The sequence below is a fragment of the Eumetopias jubatus genome, unplaced genomic scaffold (assembly GCF_037043125.1).
Source record: "Eumetopias jubatus isolate StellerSeaLion01/CBP00866 unplaced genomic scaffold, mEumJub1_p1.0 scaffold_1, whole genome shotgun sequence".
NCBI lineage: Eukaryota > Metazoa > Chordata > Mammalia > Carnivora > Otariidae > Eumetopias > Eumetopias jubatus.
The window spans coordinates 45,339,623-45,358,624 of record NW_028274807.1 but is presented as its reverse complement, the minus strand read 5'-3'; the positions used below and the strand labels follow the sequence as shown (position 1 = coordinate 45,358,624).

Sequence of the window (19,002 nt, the reverse complement as noted above, 5' to 3'; positions counted from 1 at the left end):
GTGTTTAATCAAATACATATTCATATGTACACATACATCTTTCTATTTTTGTCTATGCTAAAACAGCAAAAAAATGGAGAGCAATCTTATTCCATTATTCACAATCTAATTTTACATCAAATCCATATGCACCTATAAATTCAACACATTGAATTACATACATCCTATCCAGAAATAAAGATCCAAGCACAATTAAAAGATCACATCCTTCCAGTAGGATAGGGAGGGCACAATGAACAAAACAACCATATTGCCCATGTGTTTCTCCTAAATGACAGATGGTACTGATGTTTTTCATATGAAAACAAAACAAAAGTATTATTTTACTAAATGATTAGAGCCTGCTTGCCTTTTTTTTTTTTAAATTCAGATGGGGGCTTAAAACCCTCCAAAATAGTATTTTGAGAAAACTACCAGCTTGAATATATAATACATGTTTTTCAAGATTAAACTAATTTTAATAATTTTCATAGGCTTTGAATTAGAATAGCTACAAAATATTTCTGCCTTTTACTCTGTAATAGACAAAAATAAATAACAAAACATGAGACGTATCTATGGCATTGAAAAGTCCTCAATCTCTACATTATGGAAAAGAGAACACCGTTTTTAGAGTTCTCAGAAAGCACAGAATTGTTTCAGGTCCTTCAAGTAAGATGTCTCAAAAATATTCAGTAAGAATGGCTTTAAAATATTTCATACAATATGTCTTTTTCCCGTGGTGTACAACATATACACAAATACCCACTGACTATGTGTTTATGTATGTGTGTGTGTGTGTGATATATATACACACACATACACATATATACATATATACATATATACATATATATATATATATATAGTTCACTTTTCCCCTTTCCAACTACTTATACCTCTCTCCTCCAATCTATACTCCCTTCCCACCCTGCGTAATGACTTTTATGGCAATAGTAAATAGAACTACTCACATAGTAACATCTTTACCTTTCCGCCACAAATCCACCAACCTATCTGCAATTCTGCCTTCCCTCCCATTGCAGTTCTATGTCTCCTCCTATCAAAAACTAACCTCCCTACTACTTATACTATGTATCCTAACCCTTCTACCTCTCAAGGCCTTTTCTATATGTTTTCTCTTGCATAATCATAATCAGTTTCCCCTTTCTACCAGATCATTCTCATTAGTATATAAATATACTCTAGCATCTTTTCTCTAGACACACACACACACACACACACACACACACACACACACACACACACACACAACCAAAAATCTCTCTTGACCCCGTATCTCCCTCCAGCTACTGTCCTATTTCTTAGAGTAAAACTTCTTGAAAGAATTGTTTATAGATATTGACTCCACCAGCTTTCCTACAATCTCTTCTTAATCCACTTCAATCAGGCTTTGACTACACTACTTCATAGAAACTGTCCTTGTCAAGGTCACCAATAACTTTCATGTGTCAAATCCAGTGGCAATTTCTTAATTCACATCTTGGCTTCTTATAAGCATTTAATCCAGATGACCAGTTGGATTTCTTTTTTCCTCTACCTTACCTTATACTCCCTTAGTGTCCTATGTTGGCTTCCAATTCTCTGCCTAACTTCTACACATGGAAATGCCTTAGACCTCAATTGCAGCCTACTTCTCTATCTTACAGCCTTTTCCTGGGTGATCTCAAAATTTTAAACACCATTTATATGCTGATGACTTCCAAATCTTGATGTCTATCACTGATTGCTCCTTGGAACTCTCACATACACTTCTCTCCATTTGAATATCTAACAGGCATCTCAGGCATTATGTAGCTAAAACCTCTTGATTTTTCCCTTCAAACCTGCGTCTCCCCACCCCCGCTTTGTCTTTCATTGTCCAAATAATAGAATTTATCTTTGATTTTTCTTTCTTTTTCACCCCTCGTACCCAATTCATTAGGAAGCCCTGGGTTCAAACATAGCCCAAATTCCCCCACTTCTATCTTTACTACTTCCACTTTAACAAAAGCCAACATTTATTTTTCTGCTTAAACTATTGCTGTTGCCTCATAAATGTTCTTTCACTCCTGTCTCATTTTGCCTCTCTTCAGTTCTACTGTGTACTAAGCACACGGTTCTCTCTACCCTCAAACACTCTAAACTCCCACACATTAAATTTGTCTTTCTGCCTGGAATGTTCTTGCTTCTGATCTTCTCTTGACTGGTTCCTTCATGCTTTTAAGATAACAGTTTAAATGTCACATCCTCAGAGAAAATTTATTTTACCATGTAATATAAAAACCACAGTCATGCTATGTAACTTTATTGCTTTTAATTATCAACATAACATTTCTTTATTGTGTACCTTTACCACTTGAAGATCAATTCCATGAGGCAGGGACTTTTGCTTATCTTGGTCACTGTATTTTCAGTGCTTAGAACAGGACATGTACATGACAGTGTTCAATAAACATTAGTTAATGGAACAAATGAACTTATGGATAAATATATTTAATGTAAATCAGTATATATATGTATATACTAATTTTAAAATTTAGGAATTATACAATTTTGTACCAGCAAACAGATAGAATTTCCTTTAATTTTTTTTTCTTTTGTTTGTTATATCTGTTTCCCATAGTGTCAGAGCTTTGACTGGAGAAATCATGCTGTTGTTCTTCTTTATATTAAACTGTAGCCTAATTATTTCATTTAGTGGTTGAGAGAAGTTATAAGTTGGGAAAAGGGAATGTTTTGCTTCCTCAAGGGATTTTTGGAGACTCTGAAAGCAGTTTATACAAAAATGGGATGGCCTTTCATTTTTGTTTGAGGTATCCCATCTGGTGAAATTTAAAAAATTGAATAAACAGTAAGTAGTGAAAAATAACTATAAAAATATATGTTCATTATTTTGAATAAAGTCCAATGTAGGATTTTCTTTTTGTATTTCCATTCATGAGAAACTAAGAGTTTGCTTTCTCCAGCAGACTTTATGAGACATCTGTCCCATATTAGAAGAGAGTAACTTCAAAAATAATAACTTCTAGCCACCGTGTTTTGGCATTTGGCTTCAACTCTTTGAGAACTGGAAAGTTATAAGCATTATGAGACTGAATGGAAATATGATATAAAGCAGCTCTTTTTTTTTAATACTTAAAACAACTGAAAAGAGAAGGCAATCACCTTGAAAGAATATAAGCACTTTGAGATCATAACATATAACATAAAATTAATATGCAGATACCACATTTTTTAAACACTTGAAACTATGTAAAATATATATAATTGCATAAAAGCATAAATTGATTTAAAAGACTACCCTTTTAACTCAGTTTTTTTTCTGCATCTTATATAAATTTTTCACATTTAATAATATCAGAAGAAAAAACTCTTTGAGAGTGATTCACTGACATGTATAAAATGCTCTGACAGTCCAAAATTCAATGTATTTTTTTGACAAATTCTTTTATTATATATAGGTCTTAGAAATCAAAAGAACTAGTAATATGGAAATGTTAATAATTGTGATCATTTGGTTTATTAATAAATTAAAAAATAAATTTCTATTTTTAATATTTTGGCAAAATTTCTTATTTTATATATCACTATATATTTTAACAAATATTAATAGACTTATTTATATTAGATTCCCCTCCTCAAAATGCATTTTAGTTTCAAAATTACCAAAAGAGTAATAAGACAGAATTTTTAATCACTCTTTTCTAATAGTTTTTTTTAATGTGGTAATTAATAGTTTTGACAAAAAAACTCCTCTTTGTATTACCTTTTTGTCTTTTCCTCAGTTTTAATGGAAATTGGTCTGTTTCCAAGTTCTGCATTAATGCTCCGCCTCTGAGTTTTAAAAAATAAGGTTATTATAGAAGGCATAATATAACCAACATTTTAAAGAAATGTTGTTAAGAAACTATTAAAATCAAAATTAAGCTGTCAAAGTTTGTACTGAATATAAAATTAAACCCAAGTATAGTTTATGAAAAATGTTCATAGACATTTATATCCTGTAGTTATTCAGATTTTCAAAGACACAATCTAAGATGGGATGTGATTAAGAAAATGATTAATAATGTATCAGAAATAAAGCACATATAGTAATCTTTAAAATCAAATGTTACACATTCATATTTGTTAGGACTGCTGAAATATTATGCCCCACCAAAAAAGAAAAAAATGCTCCCATTTTAACTTTTTTTTTCTCTTGGAGGCCTAAAAAAAACCAAAATTATGTCAAAACTCTATATTTGTAAGAATAAGATGAGATTTTTGCATAGTATAGATATATTAATACAATTTTCCTTGAACACATATGACATGGGAAGAAACATCACACTAAAGCAAATTAAAAATTTCAATGATAAACATTTATGCATATTAAACCTTATTTTTCAAGCAATGCAGGAGTTTTAAAAATCCCCAATCATTGTTTATTGTCATATTGTCTATGAAATTCAGTACTGTTTTAAAGGTACTTTTAAAGATAGTGAAATAATAGCTCTAGATAAAAATACCAATGAATATTCAAATAAGTTAGATTTAACAATGCTCACATGAATCACATGGATAGAAAAAATAGCTCATTCAGTCATGTTTGTTAGCAAATGAGTAACCATGGATTTTGTCATAGAGCTTCTAAAGACCACAATTTTAAGCAGATTTATTTCAAAGATAAAAATATGTGGCAATAAGTAAAGCATGTACAGTCAAAGAAAAATTGTATAACAACTTAAATAATGATATTACTGGGTAAATAATTCTAAAGAGAGCAAAAGTTACTGCTTTGCATGAGAAATGAGCTAACAGAATGAATTATATTCAAGCTTCTGAGTGAAGATGTGTTTAAATGAAAATTTAACAAGCAATTTCTAACTAAATGCATATATTTCATTCTACAAATTACTAAATGTAGAAGAGAGATTTAATTTATTATGAAGGCAATAGAAGAGGACATTTTAAATTAGGTAAAAATCTTGTAAGTGCATTGTTTACTCATCTTTATGATTTAGCACTATTCACTCCATCTATCATGATTTCAAAAAGTTAAATGATATTTGGTCTTTCTAGAACACAGGCAAATGAAGACTGTTCTGAGGATAATGATCTATAAATGTGGCAAAACTCATGGAAATATTTACATCAGTATTGCTTGCATGTAAGCTCATATTTAAGTTATGAAAACAAGGACATCTATTTTCAAAGTTAATGCCTAAATATAAAATTTGGATATATGAAAAATGAAGGTTCTCATACCTTGAATTTTTCTTTATGATAATATATCATTTTGGAATAAAGGCAGTTTTCCTTTCAATGAGGGCTAATGAGCTAGAGACTGGGCTAACTAAATAGGAATCTTGAAGTAGGCTGTTCTTCTTTCATTATTTTGTAGAACACTCTATAAAGCCATATCTCTGCTTTTCTGATTTATTATTTGAGTTGATAACTTATTATCTTAACAAAAAGTGAGTTTATTGTAACAAAATAGATATCCAGAGGTTAAAAATAATGGAGAACATGGGTATGAAAAGAGCTTTACTTGAGAGAAGATTTTTCACTGTTTGATACCTTTCTAATTTGCAACTCCCAGGAAACTGTGTTGTTAATCTGTACTTCATTTTCTAATCGAAAGTAGGAACCACTTCTTTATATTACATTTAAGAGCTATCTTTCATCCTCATCTGTCAGGTAATTTTTCTGTAATGCCTTTGGATAAATTAGGTATGTATATAATTAGGTATGTCTAAGGATAGTGGAATTCGTCTTTGAGATTTTTCCTTTTAAATGAGACAAAAGTTCTCTTAATGATGTAGAGATCTGGTACTGTAGTTAACCAGCATGGAAACTCATGTGAGAACCTTTCTTTTTTTGTTTAGAAAAAAACTACTTTCAATGGTAAAGTGCAAAAATATTATACAATGGAAGTGACTTGGTATCATTAAGAGATACACAAAACTTTGTATTTGCCAGAATTTTTTTTAAAAGATGAAGTTTATATTCTTTTAATAGTGCTTTGCTACCCTTAGTAAATGAAGTTTTCTTCATATTTTTTGTTTCATTTTTAAAATTAATTTTGAATCAACACTGATAAGCTAAAGGTAGACTTTCAAATCTTTCTAAAATCCTTAAAAAGCAAATGCCAACCAACCAATTTTTGTTTCGAATTAAAAACAAAGAACCCAAGTCTTTTTTTTTTTAAGTAGGCTCCATGCCTAACATGGAGCCCAGCATGGGGTTTGAACTCACAACCCTGAGATCAAGACCTGAGCTAAGATCAAGAGTCAGACACTTAACCAACTGAGCCACCCAGGGGCCCCCCATGTTTTTCAAGATGTAAACATCTTTTTTATACATTTATATAAATCCATAACTAATTTGAAATTCAAATCTAATTATTAGAAGAAAGAGGATTAAAGTTATATTTTGATGACCTGTATCTTCTGGATCTGTTGACCTTTTTCCCCTGGAAATGTCACATCCCCTATAACATACAAAATTTATTTTTATCCTGTGAAATCTTTGAAATACCTGCCTAATATTTTGTTTTTTAAGGAAACAGAAGAGGGGTATTTATGTCTCTGCAACTTAAGATTTTTCCTTTCCTTTATTTCGTTTAGTAATATGTTAGATCTAGGCATGAGTAATCATCTCTTTCCCTTGTTAAATGTATCATGTTTGAAAGAATTTTATGCAACTATTGCGGGTTCATAATTATTATTACGTATACTAAGACCAGTGAATTGGCTTGGGCAAGAGATGACTTCAGAGTTGTTTTGAAAAAAGGCTAATGTTTTCTAATTGGAGGCACCTTTGAGGTAGTGAATCTACACATGAACTGAAAAGTTTGCCACTGGGCAAGAAAAATCTGTGATTCCTACGGAGATTGTCTTAGGAGAATCCTGCAAGCATGCTCTTCTCTCCTAGGGGAAGTGTGGGGTGTTGTATGAGAATTTGAAGTACAAAATAAATTTCTCTCCATAAAGACTGCAAACCCAATTCACACTGGACAAGGCTTTATTAATTTATTTAATATATTTTTGTTCTATGGAAAGAGCTGGCCCTTAGCTCTTGGCAATCACAGCAAGCAAGCATAGCAAATAGGCTCCAACCTCTAAGTTTTAAGCTTAAGAGTTGTTTTGAAGGTAAGGACAGAACAGCCAAACTCATCTGTGCCATAAAAATCTTATGTGTGTAGGAGACACTTCATAGATAATTTGTTAAATTGAACTAAATAAAGTTTATACTCTCTTTACTGAACATTATAAAGATTGAAAGTTGCTGAAAATGTTGAGCATAAAAACCGAAGTTAGGTGACTTCAGTGCCTGGTGTCCTAATGAAAGAATAACATCAAATTGACTCAGTGTACTCCTCTACCTTTTGGAGTCTTCATATAAAAAGCATCAAAATATTTTTGGATTGAACATGAAGTGATATGAGTCTTTTCTACTAAATGGAATCTGAGCTTGGAAAAGTTAAGGTGATAATAGTAGAAGATGTGATATATTTGCTTCTAGTCTCTGTTACATAAACACATGTACACCAACTGTGAATTGATAACAGTTTTTGATTCTTAAAATACAAAATTTTTAATAATAAATTTCCTTATCTGAAGCTATAGAAAAGGATCATCATCATCCATTTTGAAATTACTTTCCAAAGCACTTAATTTCCAGTTAATAAAAACCAAAGTTCATTCCCTCTCTGTGAGTGCAAATGCTCTCATTTATGTGGTGGGACCCAAAATACTAATGTATGACTTTTGCAACATTCCCTTCCCTCCATCTTCAGCCTCTTCTAAGGAGAGTAGTAAGATCTTTTTTGGATTTTCTGTGCTTTCTTTTGCCGTTAAGGATCAGGGTGGAGTGGTAGAAGCTGAGAAAAGAAAAGAGATGGGATGGAGGAATAAAGAGAGAAGAACAGAGGGAGCTGAGGGAGGAAATTTTAGAAAATTTAATGAAAGAACAGAAAAAAGAAACCTAATGTTGGTGAAAATTTGGGGATAATTTATAAAGTAGAAATTTGGTAGGGAAAGATATAAAAAATGGATTTTTTTAAGCCATGTGGTTGAAATGAATTCTTCACCACCTCTTCAGAAGAATTTCTGTAAAGACTTTGCTTTTCAAGAATTGAATTTCGATTTGTTTTCCCTTTGAGGGCTAAGATAGGTCTTAGAACTGTAGTTAAAAGGCTGTTAAAAAAAAAGGCTGTTTTATTTGGTGATAAAAGTGGATAGATTTTAAAGAGTAATGCAGAGTATTAAAGTATACAGATCTTTTTCTATTATGGCATGCGTAACTTATTTATCAATGGCTATAAGATAACTCAGTGCAAAAGTGCTGTAATTTTTGATTCTTAAGCCAAGAGCTTTGCAATTTCTGATTGCTTTTTTAATGATTTACATACCTAATCTCGCTTCTTGATTGTGCATTGTTTTTACATTTTTTCCCCAAATATGCCTTATACTATGGGATAATGAGTTGATTATAGACTGGAAACTGGCCACCCAGGAAATAAAATGAAAATGGTTTCTTCAACTGTCTGATCTACAAAATCCAAAAAGCTCCTCAGTAGTATAGATTAGAAAATTTAAAATAAAGCAGGTACATGAATGTATATGCATATTGAAGTTATCAAAAATCATTACTGAAGGCTGTGATTTATGTAAGTTACTAATTTTCTTTCTATAATTAAGTTCTATACTTATGCATATTAAACAGTTTTAATTACTAAATATGTGTAAATCTCAAAATATTTCATGTGAAATTTCCAAATAAATTTGGCAATTTAACTGTTAATATTCCTGGATCTTATAACATCCTTGGGATCAGGGATCTGTGATTGGTAGGTGATTAAGAAATATATATCCTTAATTTTTTAATGTTTCTGTTTAATTGTGCACAAATATTTCAGCCATGTGTGAACGCAACATTTCTGACCATGATGAAGTTCAAAATCACACATAAGATTATCATGCTTACAGTTCTGAAAAATATAAATATGATTCTAAAGAAATTTTAAAGAGCATTTGGGATAAGAGATGAAGGGGAAAGGCAGTTTTATAATACTAGAGGAAGATGTTAGGGAAGAAAAAAAGAAATAAATTAATCAGATATAGAAAAAGATCTCTGTACTTTTTTAAGAAAAAAATTCTTAACAGTGAACTTTAATCTTTAATATGCACGTACTGAATGCCCATCTCATAGAAATTTAAATACTTTATAGAATTTATTTCATCAAAGTATACAGATGTTGCTGACAGAGTCCTATGGAAGACCATAATTATTCTATTCCTTATTTTTCTAAATACTTTTTTGTTGTATTATAAAAATAAATATATGATTAATAAATTTAATCTGTTTTACATTCTGTTCTTATTTAATATATATTTGAAGACAGGTAAGTATGGAAATTTTGTATTTCCTCTACATGTATCCAGGTTTGTGTAAATGTATCAAGCAAACTGCAGACAGTGCATGAGTGATGCATGACCATGCATGTGGTGCCTAGAAATTGTTGCTAGCATTTCTGACACACTTACTTAAAAAGTGATAAATTTCTCAGTTTTTTCTTTTTTAGTATAGTTTAAGGAATATTTAAAAGACTCGTCCTTCTAGCTCAATACAATTTTTTTTGAAACGAGAAAAATTAAGCTGTGATAGACAAAAATCAGGAGATAAATCAGCAAAAGAATGTATGTGGAAGGGTCTAGTCTAATGGGACAATCAACAAATCTTAAAGAATAAAAGAGAGTCTCCTTTAATAGCAAGACAGCTGCTATTACCAAAATTTAGGTAAGAACTGGAGAATGTGGGTTGGGCACCTTTATGTCTTGGATCAAAGAAAAACTGATTTATTAAATAATCATCTTTAGACAACCTGCTCTTTTTAAAATCTCTCTTTCTCAACACATCCTCCCTACTCTTCCAAACCCAGCACAAGAGCCATTCTATACTTTCACAGACAACAGCTGATTTTACAATTGAACTTACTCATAAAGCAGCACTGTTTTGATAAATTGACTCAGCTTAATTCACTGAAAAATATATTTGCCTTTTTTTGCAGCCTCTGAGACAATTATAACAACACACTTTTTAGCTGTGTTCACATTTTTATGTTATTGTGTTATGGGCCCAGGTTGACACACAATTATATATATATATATATATATATATATATATATATATATATATATATATATATGCTCATGTGTTAGGTCTGTTCATATCCTCTTTGGAACATGCAGTGGCATACTTGTCTCTTGAAAGGTTTGGAAAACAGCTCAGCATGTTCATGTAACTTATTTTTTAGGAAAAAAATATAAAGATTCTTAAACTTGCAAAATGCACCAATATCAGACAGTCAGTTAGATGTGTTTATTTTTTTGGGCACCATATAGCTATCATAAATTTGTGTTTAAATTAAATTAATTACTCTTTTTACATTAAATCTAAGGTGATAATCTTAGATCTTTTATTTGAAGCAATTCTACTGAAAATAACTGATTTTCTCAGTGCTTTGATAACTGCTTTTGCAAACTTGTGAAAGTGAACCAAGGGAATAGACATGGTTTTTATTTCATGCTTCACTCGATGAAAGCCTTTAGAACACTGGACCCACTCTTGGTCTTTCTGTGGTGATCTTCATAAGGTAGGAGAGAAATATATTATAGTTAGTAAAACTTAGAAGGGAAAAGCCTCTAAACTACCACCTACTATGAAATATGTAGGACACTATAAAGTCAATTTAAAAAAAGAGACAAACCCAGACTTAGAAGATTGAAAAACACAGTATGTTTCTCCCTCTCCCTCCCTGATAACCCCCTTCTTAGTGCAGTCACACCTGACAAGAATTCACCAAATGACATCATTGGTTATTTCTGCAAATAATTCTAACAACATCAGGCATCAACAGTTAAATAAAGTAACAATATGATCCACAGAGTTGAATATAATTATCTAAAAATATTCATGTCAGTTTGGAAGCTACTTGATCACAAAACATGAAAGAAAGGTCAACTATTTCTTTTTCATCTACCATCGAAGTCTAAATACATCACTAAGGAAGCCGCATGTGCGCAAATTCCTTTGGGTTAAGTTCGTAAACACTTCCCAAATACTGTTGTACAAAGTTACAAATCCATGCTGAGTTATTTACCATTGTGTAGTGATAATCTGCAGTGGGCCGGGGTTTTATTTGCAGGTTATTCAGAGAGGAGCTATGAGGCATAATTTTAAAATCCAAGTTGGAAGCATAAACAAAAGGTGCGTGCCCGTAGTCTGAACAGGAGACTGCAGTTTGTGAAGTGATGTTGGAGAATCAGAAGAGAGGGTAGTAGAGAGGATATCTTTCATTTTAGAAATGCTGAGGCACAAAACACAAGTGCTTGTAGTACTTTCATACATGAAATCCTTTCTCCTGTATGTGCATCATGTGTAAACGTAAAGTCTGTATACTGCTGACTATCCGTCTCTGGTGTCCAATGAGTAGGACTCCAATTCTTCTAATATCACTGTGAGAGAGAAAAAGAGATAGAGTTGAGGGTGGGGGGAGGAGAGACATTTAGATCTGGTAAGTACAGGAGATAGGAAATGAAGATTTACATAAGGTAAGTATGTACCATGTCAGATTTGCTTTATGAATTTAACAAAAATTGTATAGCTGGTAAAATGAGAGTTTAAGCAGAGATATAAGTGAACATCAAGACTTTGTTACATTTTTCTTCTCCCTGGTGCCAGATAATGTATCAAGTCTACCTCAAATTTAAGGATACAAAGAAAAATTTCAAATTCAGGTACTAACATAATGTTCAGACATTCCATAGACCTAAAGGGTATGCAATTTTAAAAAAGACTTATTTTTTTAGAGAGACAGAGAGAGAAAGAGAGTGGAGGGGCAGAGGGAGAGGGAGAGAATCTCAAGCAGTCTCCTCACTGAGCACAGAGCCTGCCGTGGGGCTCAATCTCACGACGCTGAGATTGTGACCTGAGCCGAAATCAAGAGCTAGGTGCTTAACCAACTGAGCCTCCTAGGTGCCCCAGGTATACAATTTAGATAATGATATAACTTTTCAACAGTATTAGCAAAATAATAAATAGGGTAGAAGGTATAATGTGGACCTATGGTCATTCAATAATCTGAAAACAAAAAGCCGTATTATGTTGAACTATATGAAATTGCCATCACTATTTCAAAATAATGGGAATTTCATATGATTCAACCAACTAGTTTTAGTATCTACCTTTTAAGCACATGTTGAACAATTTACTGCACCCAGGCAGGGAATAATTTTTGAGACAATGGAAAAATGCCCAACTTTAATAATATAGAGAAGGAGTTTTGAAATTACATGATGATAATGTATGATTACAATTATTACATTTGATGAAAGTAATAGGAATTGATTATGCAAGATTAGTATATGTGAGTCATAAGAAATTTGCCTAGGTAAACTTTGCTGATGTAAAGTCTAGGATGTGAATGAGAGTAATATGCATTTCAGAAAGCATTAACAAATTTTTAAAATAGCTATTTGAATTAAACATACTCTTCCAAAGGAAAATAGTTAAAAGTGTAATGTCCAACTTCCACTGAAATGATAATCAGAAATGGTGAGGAAAGATGTGGAAATGCCATACTAGCGTTAGGAAATGTAGTTGAATCATGGTGTTCTTGATCCAGTATTTGAATTTGTAATCTCCTGAGTGGACTGCTAAACACAATAATAAACCTAGGACCACTTACTCAATGTTCATTCTTGAAATTAGGTCAAAAGTTGTAAACCCTGCTGCCATGAAGTTATTCTTATATTGCCCCATTTTTATAGAATCCAGCCAGTCACCGACTGTGACAAACAGAGGATATTCCAGAACTTCACCAGGGGATTCTGGCATTCTACAAGAAAAAACCCATGAAGACCATTTAAAAGTTAGATAAAGCAAAAAATACCCAACTTCCTTTTTTTGCCTTTTTCAATATCCTTACCTCTAATGTTTTCATACTCCATTAAAAAAAATCTCTAATTTTTCCATTATATTCAAATCAGCTGTTTTTATCTGGTCAGTTTCACTTATCAGTTTGCCTTTTTCTGCTTTTTGCCACTAACTGGGTTTTATACTAGATGTATCTTGAGAAAACCCACATCTTGCAAACTGCTGTTTACTTTTTCCTCTTGCATAAAATTGTGTTTTCAAACCTGAGGAATAGCCCAGTCCTCATCCCCAAAGGACAGTAAGTAGCCACAGGTTCTTTACTCTTAGACTTTCTAACCTGCCCCTGAATCCTTACCCTTTTGCCTTTTTTATATTTGCTATGATAGTCCCTTCTCCTTTTCAGTGAATTCATCGGTCAAGCCTCTATTTATTTATTCTCAAACATTCAACAAGAATTTATTATTTACTAAAAAATAATTTCTGCTGTTACAGACCTCAGTTGCATGAATAAGATTTACATACATCCAAGCCTAGGGTAATACGACAGCCCGAAGCACAGATATTAATATGGCATTAAACAAAGCAAAATCAATGCAAGGTTGGGTTAACAAGAAAAAGGAACCCAGCATTGATGGATCTTAAAGTGAGTGATACAGACATCTGTATTTTTGCTCCTAATATATAATGCAAAGGGCATTGCAGTTGGGGATATTTTTTGTAGTTTTTTTTTGAGAGGGGTCGGGGGGAGAGGGGCAGAAGGAAAGAGAGAATCCTAAGCAGGTTCCACACCCAGCACAGAGCATGACGTGGTATCGATCTCACAACCCTGAGATCATGACCTGAGCTGAAATCAAGAGTCAGACACTTAGCCAACTGAGCCACCCAGGAGCACCATATTTTTGTACTTTTAATATAAAAATAATATAAAGGTATTATTTTGGAAAGGCTAGCAGGTGTGTGCATATTCAGATACAAATACATACATAAATATATGTATGTGTGTATATGTACATACATATACAGAATAGTTTTATGTAAGCTAAAGACAGAATAAACATGGAAGTAACCTTAGAAGTTCTAGTAAAATTAACTAAGAACTGTGTATTTAACTGATTCTGGCAATAAATTATATTGTTCTCCTTATAGAGATATATGAAAATTGTTAAAAATATTTTATATGGTTTTACAAAATACCTGGTAGTAAAAGTGCTTTTATAAGCATGTTATTAGCCCTCTGGGATAATAAATACATCATTTAAAAATTATTAGGTCTAGAGTTTATATTAAATAGTAGAGCAGTAACCTTTTTATGTTCAGTATTTGAGTCAAATCTATTTTCTAAGTAATGAAAAATATTCCCATTAGAAATGAATCATTGAATTATTTTTATTAGAATATTGAAGATTAATCCAAATTTCATTTACTTTGTTTTTAATTTTTTATAAAATTAAAGAATGGAAGAATCCATAGAGACTTAACTAGATCCATAGTTTTAACATTCATATTTGGAATACTTCATCATAATAGTATTTACCATTCATATTTGAACTATTTCAGCTTTAACTGGAAACCATTAGTATATGAAAACATATGATGAAACCACATGAAATAAAAATTCCTCCATTATGAAGCAGAATGGAGTATGCATGCTATATAACTCTGGTATTGTTCTGTTAAAAATATATGAGAATGGGAGTTAGGCTGTAAGGTTAGTGGATAAGGTAAAACAAAAATCTCTAATAATCAAAATTACCCATAAAAATCCTTTAAGTTACCTTTAAATAACCAGGCCCTGGGTCTTTAGAAACACAAAAGTCAGAGACATTCAGTGTGGCCATACAACTTGTACACTGTGCAACTCTTGAAGACTCTGAAAGGGACACCTTGGAATTTTTCAGGACAGAGTCCCCATTAAAGGCCTGGAGTTCATGTCTTTGGTTTTTCTTTGATTGCTACATTGACTTCCCTTTTTCTAAATTGGGGTCTAGTTGAAGATGGATGAAGGTGAAGAGATATAATGAGGAAAAAATAGTGGGTTTTTTTGCTTTTAATATATAATTCAAATTTACATAAATTATATGCATGTATCTTGTGACTACATAGTGGGTCATATCGAGTCTGGTAATCCTTAACAGTGGCTTGAATCCTTTTTACTAGTACCCAATTCTGTTACTATATTTCCAATTTGGGAGGCTGTTAAAAGCTACATGCTCTGGGGCACCTGGGTGGCTCAGTCATTAAGTGTCTGCCTTCAGCTCAGGTCATGATCCCAGGGTCCTGGGATCGAGCCCCGCGTCGGGTTCCCTGCTCCACAGGAAGCTTGCTTCTCCCTGTCCCACTGCCCCTGCTTGTGTTCCCTCTCCCGCTGTCTCTCTCTGTCAAATAAATAAATAAATCTTTAAAAAAATAAAAAATAAAATAAAAGCTACATGCTCTTTTCTTGTACAATAAATTGCAATGCTATTTTGATTGTGGGCTGATTCATTCAAATTAATCATCAGAACGATTCATGATTTGACCCTAACAAAGATTAGTTATGTCCAAAGGTTGAAAACCTATCATAAATACTTTATTATTGCTATATTTGTTGTTTCCTAGGGATGTTCATGTCAATAAGTATTATAAAATAAGCAAAATCTCACATAAAATACAAAATAATAAAGGTATCCACTGCAAACAGAGTTAAATAGGATTCTTAATTAGAGCATTTCTCCAAGTCTTCACTTTTCTAATGTACAATGTGAACATACAAGAGGATTAGCAATAGCTTCTGCATTATTTTCCTAAATTATCTGAGCAGTTTCTATAAAACAACTCTATGGTCAACTAATCTTCAACAAAGCAGGAAAGAATGTCCAATGGAAAAAAGACAGTCTCTTCAACAAATGGTGTTGGGAAAATTGGACAGCCACATGCAGAAGAACGAAACTGGACCATTTCCTTACACCACACACAAAAATAGACTCCAAATGGTTGAAAGACCTAAATGTGAGACAGGAGTCCATCAAAATCCTTGAGCGGAACACAGGCAGCAACCTCTTCGACCTCAGATGCAACAACTTTTTCCTAGACACATCCCCGAAGGCAAGGGAAGCAAGGGCAAAAATGAATATTGGGACTTCATCATCAAGATAAAAAGCTTTTGCACAGCAAAGGAAACAGTCAACAAAACCAAAAGACAACCGACAGAATGGGAGAAGATATTTGCAAATGACATATCAGATAAAGGGCTAGTATCCAAAATCTATAAAGAACTTATCAAACTCAACACCCAAAGAACAACTGATCCAATCAAAAAATGGGCAGAAGACATGAACAGACATTTTTCCAAAGAAGACATCCAAATGGCCAATAGACACATGAAAAAGTGCTCAACATCCCTCAGCATCAGGGGAAATCCAAATCAAAACCTCAATGAGATACCACCTCACACCAGTCAGAATGGCTAAAATTAACAAGTCAGGAAATGACAGATGTTGGTGGGGATGAGGAGAAAGGGGAACACTCCTACCCTGTTGGTGGGAATGCAAGTTGGTGCATCCACTCTGGAAAACAGTATTTTCAAAAACTTGAAAATAGAGCTACCATATGACCCAGCAATTGCACTACTGGGTATTTACCCCAAAGATACAAATGCAGGTATCTGAAGGGGTGCGTGCACCCCGATGTTTATAGCAGCAATGCCCACAATAGCCAAACTATGGAAAGAGCCAAGATGTCCATAAACAGATGAATGGATAAAGAAGAGGTGGTATATATATATGTGTGTGTGTGTGTGTGTGTGTGTGTGTGTGTGTGTGTGTGTGTGTGTGTGTATGGAATATTATGCAGCCATCAAAAGGATGAAATCTTGCCATTTGCAACGATGTGGATGGAACTAGAGGGTATTATGCTAAGCGAAATAAGTCAATCAGAGAAAGACATGTATCATATGATCTCACTGAGATGAGGAATTCTTAATCTCAGGAAACAAACTGAGGGTTGCTGGAGTGGTGGGGGGTGGGAGGGATGGGGTGGCTGGGTGATAGACATTGGGGAGGATATGTGCTATGGTGAGCGCTGTGGATTGTGTAAGACTGTTGAATCACAGACCTGTACCTCTGAAACAAATAATACATTATATGTTTAAAAAAAGAAGAAGAAGAAGCTAGCAGGAAAGGAAGAATGAAGGGGGGGATATCGGAGGGGGAGACGAACCATGAGAGACTATGGATTCTGAGAAACAAACTGAGGGTTCTAGAGGGGAGGGGGTGGGGGGATGGGTTGGCCTGGTGATGGGTATTAAAGAGGGCACGTATTGAATGGAGCACTGGGTGTTATATGCAAAGAATGAATCATGGATCACTACATCAAAAACTAATGATGTGATGTATGGTGATTAACATAACAATAAAACTTAAAAAACACATAGTTTAAGAAATACTGCTGTAGTAAATTCACTAAGTTTAAATATCAAAATGACCAGGGTACCCTTATTGCTTTATTAACATAAAGCCACACATGCTGGAAAACTGAATGTCCTATTTTAAAAAAAGGTGGCTCCCATATCTTTAATTACTTGTCAAAAAATTTTGTTGAGACTCAACAAGATTAAAAGAATGTATTCAAGTGACTTTCCCTTCATACTCCTATGCCGTACTTGAGGCGCAGACAGTGTCAGATGACTTCCACTTTCCTCTCCTGAGATAACTCTGGAATAACTCTCGAGCTTTCACAATTTCATATAATCGGTGAGTGGAAATGTAATTTGCTAATTTGTGTCCTTAGTATAGAAAGGTCATGGAAGGACATTCTATGTATACTAAATGACTTAGCTGGCCTATTTCTCTGCTGAAAAGCATTCGCTATTTGCTCCCAGAATGTTTCAGTACCATAATTCCCTTTCTCTCCACACATCTTTAGTAATCTAGTTACTCTTTGGCCTTTCTACGACTGCACTGGCAGTTGATTTAGTAAGGTCAGGTTCCCCTCATTGTTCATAGCCGCTGTGCAATAACTTTTCTTTCACCTTATCTTATAACAAAGTTGAAAAATGCTGCTATTTTCTGGCTTCCAGGGCTGGGTATCATTACCCTCACATGGATTGTCTGGAATATTACCTAATAAACAATAAATGCCCTTTCTTATCAACCATGTACAATGATAAATTCAGTCTGCTATTTGCTGAGCACATAGAAATTTCTGCTATTTGGTGATTAGTGGGAGCTGCCCACCTGAGAAATGTCTTTACCGCAAAATCTGCAGCTCACATTGAAAAAAGTACAAATTGTAGAACAGAAGGTCAAGGGTCTACTACTTTCCTCAGAAGAATGAGGAAGGGGTAAAGTTAGGAAATTCTAAATGTATAAATTATGGTCGAGAGGGCTGGAGTATAGGTAGAAAAATGACGACACAGTGTAAGTTTCAATAAATATATGCTTGTAATACAGCTAATTACGTAAAAATGGGTAGCACTGATAAAGCCAATAATTTTTCACTCTAATGAGCCCTTTGAGTTCACAATTGTACCAGTCTTTTTCTTTTTTTGGATTCATTTATTTATTTTAGAGAGAGAGCATGCCTGCAGGGGAGGAGCAGAGAGAGAGAGAGAGAGAGAGAGAGAGAGGCTCCAGCAGACTCTCTGCTGAGTGCTGAGCCCCACGTGGGGCTGGATCCCAGGACCCTGAGATCATGACCTGAGCTGAAACCAAGAGTTGGATGCTTAACTGACTGAGCCACCCAGTGGCCGCAGTCCTAGTCTTAATTTAGAAAGTTCTTAAATAGGTAAGTAATAGATACCAAAACTGCCAGTAAAAAGCAAGAAGGTTTTTATCCTCAAAAGTTTTCCATGTTTTATATTTATCATGCAAATATAATAATAATAGATTTATTTAAAATGATTCAAGAAAGTTTATATTTTGAGAAACACCATTGCAAAGTAAGATCCTGTTTTAATATGAAGCCATCACATACTTAAAGGCTTTTCTCTTGTTACGACTCTAACTTAACTTCTCCCTTGCCAGCTCTTACATTTATATATGGTTAGCAGAACTGCACAGATTAGGTCCATTCTATTTTACATGGCCTATATTTCAGTTATTTATTAATACTTTGTATGTT

The 19,002-nt window shown here is 33.5% G+C and overlaps 1 protein-coding gene across 3 annotated transcripts in view; it reads right to left on the bottom strand.

Annotated features, from left to right (window-relative positions):
• Positions 1–11,368: 11,368 nt before the first annotated feature.
• EPHA6 (EPH receptor A6) overlaps positions 11,369–19,002 on the bottom strand; it is an 819,528-nt gene continuing 811,894 nt past the window's right edge. For all 3 annotated transcript variants that reach the window (XM_088025312.1, XM_088025358.1, XM_028119182.1), the window contains 2 exons: positions 12,716–12,865; positions 11,369–11,483 (listed from right to left, as the gene is read on the bottom strand). In XM_088025312.1, the coding sequence (XP_087881438.1) occupies positions 11,369–11,483; positions 12,716–12,865 (265 nt within the window). The remainder of the gene's footprint in view (positions 11,484–12,715; positions 12,866–19,002) is intronic.